This window comes from Strongylocentrotus purpuratus, unplaced genomic scaffold, assembly GCF_000002235.5.
Source record: "Strongylocentrotus purpuratus isolate Spur 01 unplaced genomic scaffold, Spur_5.0 spur5_scaffold_20, whole genome shotgun sequence".
Taxonomy (NCBI): domain Eukaryota; kingdom Metazoa; phylum Echinodermata; class Echinoidea; order Camarodonta; family Strongylocentrotidae; genus Strongylocentrotus; species Strongylocentrotus purpuratus.
The window spans coordinates 13,619,659-13,629,328 of record NW_022145606.1 but is presented as its reverse complement, the minus strand read 5'-3'; the positions used below and the strand labels follow the sequence as shown (position 1 = coordinate 13,629,328).

At 35.1% G+C, this 9,670-nt stretch overlaps 1 protein-coding gene across 1 annotated transcript in view; it reads right to left on the bottom strand.

Annotated features, from left to right (window-relative positions):
* Window positions 1-542: 542 nt before the first annotated feature.
* The window catches only part of LOC105444386, a 39,055-nt gene continuing 29,927 nt past the window's right edge, over window positions 543-9,670 (bottom strand). Inside the window, exon 8 of the mRNA XM_030993675.1 lies at window positions 543-641. Within this exon, the coding sequence (XP_030849535.1) occupies window positions 543-641 (99 nt within the window). The remainder of the gene's footprint in view (window positions 642-9,670) is intronic.

Sequence of the window (9,670 nt, the reverse complement as noted above, 5' to 3'; positions counted from 1 at the left end):
AATATGTAATTCCGAAAATCCTCCACAAAAAAAAATCCCAAAACAGTTGGCCCTGTTTCATAAAACTCGATACCAATAACAAGTTATAAGCTACTGTTATAAGCTACTGAATCCTGGCATCTGATTGGCTGAGAGCAAATTTGTCATAGAAATGTAGCATTTGTTATAGATAAAAAGCTTTATGAAACGGGCCCCTGGTTTCTTTTACCGAACTGACATCATCGCTCATCAGAAGACTTGATTTATGAAAGTACAAACGACATGACTCTTCATAAGTGTTTATATATCTGAATGTAAAACATTCCGCTGCTTTGAAAACCTTTAATAAGGAGTGGAATCATTCCAATTATGATGATGAAAGTGAGGCATGAGTTACGTTCGTTAAACATAATTAACAATGACAATGTATAAAGCTGGTTAGCAGGAACCAACATTATCTAAACATGAAGATACAATAATTCATTTGATTTCTTCTGGAAGTTAACATGTTGACAGCTGAATTATCATTTTACTCATAGGTTTAATACAGAAATAACCAGGTTTCAGCAGACGATGGGTTGATACATACCGCGAGGTATAACAGGTATGCAACATGTCATTTTGACCAGGTAGTGTGTACCGTAGTCATCACTGATACTCAACTAATGTGAGGAAAAAAAATGATGTCAGGTACAACGCAATGCACTGTGTCAGCTGCAGCTATACTGTGGCTCAATCATTGTGGTTAATTGGGTAATACCCCGAATGCGTATCACCAATACCCTGAAAAAGACAACGATAAGATGAATTATATTAAACAAACATAGAAATGTCTTGTTTACACATTCACTGGATTTTCGATATAAATGATGAAATATACATGTTTTCATAGCTCAGGGTTATAATACCGAGAGCTTCAGTCTCTTTAATATTGAAAAGGTTATACTAGGAATACGTCTGGCTCCACTGACCGGCTTGACAAATGTTAGTTTAATTAAAGAAATCATGTTCTTTTTCCTATTTCTGTCTAGGTAATTACGTTATTATCGTAAAAGATAAGAACTTCTTCCCCTAAATGCAACACAGCATTCAATTATCATATAGCTGGAGACTCTTGATTAATTATAGATAAATCGGGAAACACTACGCCCCTGCCCCTGTTATTCATTTTGCTGAATTAAGAGTGTCTCATAAAAGAATGCTCAGGGTGATAAAGGTTTGTTTCATCAGACAATCAACGACTATATAATCTAAGTTTACTAATATAAGAACTTGATATTCATTTTAAGACATCAGTTTACTAAATGTAATGGTTTAAATGCAAGTCCAGGACATAAGCGGAGGACCAACGACAGAAGAGAGGGTTTTGCCTGCTACTAACGCACGAACTAGGCACACCTTGTTTATTCTAAATATTTTATCATAATACACAGTATTTCAGAGTTGTGGTAGATGTTTTTATTGGTGGTCTCCCCAAAATCGGAAATCCCAAAAAGCGGCCTTTTTGACGTAAAACAGTATTTTGTAAATAATGTTTAAAGGAAACCTTAAACAACCATGAGTTTGGTGTGTTATGAAATAAAAGAAAATTACAGAATCTGTATTTGGATACTGATGTTAACAGAATTAGGGTTAATTAACATTGTGATTTTAAGTAAGAAACATATTTTCCATAATATATCAAAATTGCAGATGTATCTTTATTCGTGAATTTCTATGAATCTGCCCATGTACAAGGAAAAATATCGTGCGAAAGGAGAGGCTTATATCTCTCTTCAGTGAAAAGTTGTAAAATCCCAAAGTTATTGACTTGTTTTCTACAAAAACGACATTTTCGCCCATATGTGTATCAACTGTATGCATATATCTGTATTGGTGATTTGAGGACGTGTGTGGTGTGTTTAAATCAAGTTGTATTGATTACTTTTTTAGTATAACCTCAATTCACCATTGGTTTAGTGTCATATGATAGATAATTAAAAAACCTTCAAGGTGATTTCAGTTTCATTGAGTTTTGTCAAAGAGTGTGTAAACTATAGATTTTGAGCTGAAGATGTTTTTGGTGGATATCCCCCTAGTACCTTGGTATATTAAAGGTACTAATTCCCATTTGCAGGCCAAAAAAAAATGAAAAGGTTAATTTCCAACGGCATTTGAAAGATAATACTAATTTAGAACTTCCCTAAAGAAAGGGGGCTTGAAAATGTCTTTAAGTGGGAAAATAACGACTGTTGTTGAATCGACTTAGGAGCTTTAGAGCCTGTAAGTAATGGTCTGATTTTCAGACCATTGTTCCGAATGGTCGTACGTTTTATGCTGCGCAAAGATTCAATCAGTTTAATTATGGCCATTACAAGAAAAGGGTTATTGATGTAGACAAATGCTCATGTACCCTTTACAGCTCATTTTATGTTTCAGGGGTGATAGTGAGCACTAAAAAAAAATAGGTTTTTTGTTTTCCCCTTCACCACGCCCCCTTTGAATAAAAAAAGAAGAGGATTCGTAGGAAAAAGTGGCATCTAACAACATTCCCCCCTTTCGAGTAAGAAAATTGGGGGAAAAATATGGCAAAATATGGAAGAATAGAGAAAAATAAGGGGGGAATCGGGAAAATCAGGATAAATAGGGAAGAAAAAAAATCTGGTAAAAAAAAAAAAAAAAAAAATCTGGATTTTTTTTTTTTTTTTTTTTTTTTTAAATCGGGAAGAAGAAAAAAATTCGGGAAACCGATTTAAATTGGGTTTTTATCTTCTCTCTGGATTTGCTTTTCATTATTGTCGTTATCATATAAGATACTTCTGGCTTTTCTGAGTGTTATTACAATTACACTCAGAAACTAGAAATTTAATTCGTCATGGGGACGAATTAGGTGGTCTGTCTTCAAGTCTTATGAGAGATTATAATATTTACTATATTGAGAAAGGGAGAAGTTATATAGACATGTAAACAATGATGATCATCATGATGATCATGATGATGATGATCTTGATAGTAATGGGGATGACGATGATGATGATCATGATGATCATGATGATGTTGATGATTATCATCAACAGACCACGATGACATCAGACTGAACAAAATTAGAGAACATTTAGATAGCGTATAGTCTCAGCTACAACATACTCAAAAATCAACAAAAACCAAGCAGAAATAACAGCGATATTGCTCGCAAAAGACAAGAATGTAGAATCCAGATTTGAGAAAAAGTCATCTCCCATAAGGATTACACGCCAAAAGTAATGGATCTAGTGATAATAGGGTAATAATAAAGTAAATATGGTTGTTTATTACATTATTTGCAATTGTACGTGTTTTAATATTCAAAGGAGATGGTAGAGTGAAAGGTCAAAAAGAAAAAAAAGTGAAGAAAAAAAATTGTTGGAGACGCCCGGACTCGAACCAGGGACCTCGAGGTCGGAAGTCAAGTGCGTTACCGATATACCAAAACATTTCCCATAGAGATTACACGTAAACGGAAAATGGAATTATCAAATCCCACTTTGTATGTGAGATATGAGCATGATCCCGGCATCTGATCGAGAAATAAAGGGCACACTTGTGATAGCTTATTGTCTCAGCTACAACACACTCAAAGCTCAGCGTAAACAAAGATAAAACGACGGAGATATGGCTCGCGAAAGACGAGAATGTAGAATCCAGTTTTGAGAAAAAGTCATGTCCCATAGAGAATACACGCAAAATGTGAAAAATTGACATGCCTCCTTTAATCGCAAAAATACGCCATGATACCATTGTCAAAATGAAATATAGTGGTGACTACTTTTGTAGAGAATATTCTCAGGTAGAACATATCAAAATTTGAAAGAAAATTGATCAATATTTACAGAGATACAATCAATTTTCCAAAAATCTGCTGACGTCATAATATGCAAATTAAAATTTTGAGTTCGGAGGCCATTATGATGACGTCATGAGTTAATTGAGGGTCAAATTACACATGAAATCATATCTCCAACTCATGTTTTATCCAACCATGATATAAAAGTTAGGATCAATTGATTATCTGAAGAGCTATTTTTATTCTTAAAATGTCATGTTTTTGATCAAATTTGCATTATATTTCCCATAGCAGCACGCGCGGATTTTGAACTTTGACGCGCGCTCACGGCCTTATGAAAGGTCAAGGGTGACTGAAATTAATGTCAATTGTCATTTACGGTAAGAGAAATCTAAATCATGTAAAAAAAAATGAATTTGACCTTTTCCGCGCGTCGTGAGCGCGCGCAACGCGCGCGGGGACACTTACGGACGGAAAATTTTGAAATGCTTAAAATGACCTGATTCGTACTCTCCTTTAATAGTTAAGTGATTTTGAGCATTTTTAAATTTTGACGCGCGCGTACGTGCGCGTCATGACCTTTTTGTGACCTTTGATGACATGACTTGTTGACCCTTGACCTGAAGTATATGTGATATTAATATGAATGACCTTTGCTTATGCATCATGAAGATATGATGGATAACGTGATTTCACAAAATGGCGCCTGGATGACGTCATGATGACCTGATGACCTTGAAAAGGTTACTGTCACGTCTCATGACAATGATCTATGACTGTGTCAAAATTGAAAGAAATTAACACAACCGATCTTGAGTTAACCGATGAACAAAAAACGGGGAGAAATAAAAATAAATAATAATAATAATAAACTAGATTTTAATTCGTCACTTTGACGAATAAGGTGGTCTGTCTTCAAACTTATTAATTTGAATATTTACTATATAGAGAAAGGAAGAGGTAATATAGACATGTAAACAATGATGATCATAATGATGATGATGATGAACATGATGATGATCTTGATAGTAATGGTGATGACGACGATGATGATGATCATGATCATGATGATGTTGATGATTATCATCAACAGACCATAATGACATCAGACCGAACAAATGAGGGAATATTTAGATAGTATACAGTCTCAGCTACAACATACTCAAAAATCAACAAAAATCAAGCCGAAATAATGGCGATATTGCTCGCAAAAGACAAGAATGTAGAATCCAGATTTGAGAAAAAGTCATCTCCCATAAGGATTACACGCAAAAAGTAATGGATCAAGTGATAATAGGGTAATAATAAAGTAAATATGGTTGTCTATTACATTATTTGCGATTGTACGTGTTTTAATATTTAAAGGAGATGGTACAGTGAAAGGTCAAAAAGAAAAAAAAGTGAAAAAAAAAAAATTGTTGGAGACGCCCGGACTCGAACCAGGGGTCTCGAGGTCGGAAGTCAAGTGCGTTACCGATATACCAAAACATTTCCCATAGCGATTACACGTAAACGGCAAATGGAATTGTCAAATCCCACTTTGTAAGTGAAACATGAGCATGATCCCGGTATCTGATTGAAAAATAAAGGACACACTTGTGATAGCTTATTCTCTCAGCTACAACATACTCAAAGCTCAGCGTAAACAAAGATAACACGACGGAGATATTGCTCGCGAAAGACGAGAAAGTAGAATCCAGTTTTGAGAAAAAGTCATGTCCCATAGAGAATACACGCAAAATGTGAAAAATTGACATGCCTCCATTAATCGCAAAAATACGCCATGATCCATTTGTCAAAATGAAAAATCGTGGGCAATGCATTTGTAGAGAATTGTCTCAGCTAAAACATATCAAAATTTGGAAGAAAAACGATAAATATTTACAGAGATACAATCAATTTTCCGTAAATATGCTGACGTCATAATATGCAAATTGAAATTTTGAGTTCGGAGGCCATTATGATGATGTCATGAATCAATTGAGGGTCAAATGAGACATGAAATCATATCTCCAATTCATACTCTATCAAAATATGAAAACAAAAATGGGTTCATCTTGCATCCTAAAGCGCTACAATGGATTTTGTATAGGCATGTTTTTGCCCATGTATGCTATGTATTACAAGAGCTCGCACGTACGGACATTATCTTAAACGGACGCTCATTCCGTTATTAATGGGCAGAAAAAGGTGAACAAGGTATCAAAATGCTTGGAAAAATGTGCCAAATATGATGACAGAGAAAATTTTGCGATTTTATGTAGGCAAATACAAGTACGCGCGAAAACGCCCGCGCACGCGCGTGCGAGCTTTTTTTTGCGAAACGCTTAAAATGGCCTGAAACGTATGCAAAATTAATTTTAAACGATTTAGAGCATTTTTATTTTTTGCGCGCGCGCTGACGCGCGGACGTACGCATGCGCGCGCGTTTTTTGACCTGAAATTGACCGGACGGATATTGACCTAAATCATGATAAATATGAATGAGAAATGCCTTTCCGTTATAAAGATATGATCATGAGTTGAAAGTACAAAAAAAAACACAAAATGGCGCCTGGATGACGTCATGAAGACTTGATGATATTGAAAAGGTTACTGTCACGTCTCATGACAATGACCTATGACTGTGCCAAAATTGAACGAAATTGATCAAACTGATCTTGAGTTATCCTGTGAACAAAAAAGTGGGAACAATAAATAAAAATAAAGAATAATAATAAATAAATAAAGAAAGAAAATTCTGACGAAAACAATAGGTGATCTGTTTTCAACAGACCACCTAACTAGAATTTAATTCGTCACGAAGACGAATAAGGTGGTCTGTCTAAGACTTATGATAGATTTGAGAATGGGAGAAGTTATATAGACATGTAGACAATGATGATCATGATGATGATTATGATGATGATGATCTTGATAGTAATGGTGATTACGATGATGATCATCATCATGATGTTGATGATCATCATCAACAGACCATGATGACATCTGATTGAAAAAAATGAGGGGACATTTAAATAGCATATAGTCTCAGCTACAACATACTCCAAAATTAACAAAAACCAAGCCGAAATAACGGCGAAATTGCTTGCAAAAGACCGGAAAATAGAATCAAGATTTGAGAAAAAAGTCATCTCCCATAGGGACTACACGCAAAAAGTAATGCATCAAGTGATAATAGGGTAATAATAAAGTAAATATAGTTGTTTAGTACATTATTCGCGATACTACGTGTTTTAATATTCAAAGGAGATGGTATAGTGAAAGGTCAAAAAGAAAAAAAAGTGAAGAAAAAAATTGTTGGAGACGCTTGGAATCGAACCAGGGGTCTTGAGGTCGGAAGTCAAGTGCGTTACCGATATACCAAAACATTTCCCTTAGAGATTACACGTAAACGGAAAATTGGATTATCAAATCCCACTTTGCAAATAAAATATGAGCATAATACCGGCATCTGGTCGAAAAATAAAGGGTACACTTGTGATAGCTCATTGTCTCAGCTACAACATACTCAAAGCTCAGCGTAAACAAAGATAAAACGATAGAGATATCGCTCGCGAAAGACAAGAATGTAGAATCCAGTTTTGAGAAAAAGTCATGTCCCATAGAGAATACACGCAAAATGTGAAAAATTGACATGCCTCCTTTAATCGCAAAAATACGCCATGATGCCTTCGTCAAAATGAATTCTCGTGGCAAACGCATTTTTAGAGAATAGTCTCAGCTAAAACATATCAAAATTTGAAAGAAAATTGATCAATATTTACAGAGATACAATCAATTTTCCAAAAATCTGCTTAATTCATAATATGCAAATTGAAATTTTGAGTTCGGAGGCCATTATGATGACGTCATGAGTTAATTGAGGGTCAAATGAGACATGAAATCATATCTCCGACTCTTAATCTATCTAAATATGAAAAATAATTGGGGGTATCTATCCATTCTGAAGAGCTACAATGAATTTTGAATAGGCATGTTTTTGCCCATATATGCTATGTATTACAAGAGCTCGCACGCACGGACATTTACCTTGAACTGAGGCCATCATGATGACGTCATGAGTTAATTGAGGGTTCGAACGGACATTTATCTTAAACGGACGCTTATTTCGTTATTAATGGTCATAAAGAGATAAACATGGTATCAAATTGTTCGGAATAAAATGGGCAATACAATGATAGACCAAAAAAGCGATTCTACGTTGCGTACGACCATTACGAACACAAACGTGCGCGCAAATTTGCAAAAGTGTGCCCACGCAAAATTTTTGAAATGCTTGAAATAGCCTAAAACGTACTCTAATTTGATTAAAAAGTGATTTTGAGCATTTTTAATTTTTGCGCGCACCGACGCGCGGGCGTACGCTTACGCGCGCGTTTATTGACCTTAAGTTGACCGGAGGGATATTGACCTCAATCGTTATAAATATGAATGAGAAATGAGTTACGGTTATGAAGATTTGATCATGAGTTGTATTTTAGAGTACTTCACAAAATGGCGCCTGGATGACGTCACGATATTTTGATCAACTTGAAAATGTTCCTGTCACGTCTTGAGACGATGACCTATGACTGTGTCAAATTTAAAAGAAATTGGACGGTTCAATTTTGAGTAATCGTGCACACAAAAAAGTGGTCACAAATTTATTTTAATTGAATTGTGTTTTTGTACAAATTCAATTAAAATACTAGAAATGTAATTCGTCACGAAGACGAATAAGGTGGTCTGTCTACAAGTCTTATAATAGATTGTAATATTTACTATATTGAAAAAGGGATAAGTTATATAGACATGTACACAATGATGATTATGATGATGATCTTGATAGTAATGGTGATGACGATGATGACGATGATAATGATAATGTTAATGATATTGATGATCATGAGCATGATCCTGACATCTTATCGAAAAAATGAGGAATGATTTAGATAACATATAGTCTCAGCTACAACATACTTAAATTTGGGAGAAAACTGTTGAATAACAACCGAGATACTGGTCAAAACACATTGTCATGCAGATTCATGTTTTGAAAAAAGTGACCTCCTATAGACATAACACGCAAATATGACAAATTATGTATTGTCGCCTTTAATCGAATATTTCACTATGATGACGTCATCTAAATGAAAAATAAATGTCATATTTCTGGTAGAGAATTAGTTCAGCTACAACATATCGAAATCTGAAAGAAAATGGATCACTGACAAGCGAGATAATCTCAATTAAACAAAGACAAAAATGACGTCATCAACAAAATACATTTTGTTGAGTTTAGATGTCAATATGTTGACTTTGTTACACTTTGTACGAATCAGGATGGTATGAAATCATATCTCCAACTCATGCTTTCTCTAACCATGATATAAAAATTGGGGGTCGATGGACTATCTGAAGAGCTATTTCGATTTTTAAAATGGCATGTTTTTGATCAAATTTGCATTATATTGCCCGTAGCAGCACGCGCGGATTTTGAACTTTGACGCACGCTCACGACCTTATGAAAAATGAAGAGTGACTGAAATTAATGTAAATTGTCAATTACGTTAAGAGGAATCCAACTCATGTAAACATTTTGAATTTGACGTTCTCCGCGCGCTGTGAGCGCGCACACCGCGCGCGGGGACACAAACGGACGGAAAATTTTGAAATGCTTAAAATGACCTGATTCGTACTCTCGTTTAATAGTTAAGTGATTTTGAGCAATTTTAAATTTTGACGCGCACATACGCGCGCGTCATGACCTTTATGTGACCTTTGATGACATGACCTGTTGACCCTTGACCTGAAGTATATGTGATATGAATATGAATGAACTTTGAGTACGCATCATGAAGATATGATGGATAACGTGATTTCACAAAATGGCGCCTGGATGACGTC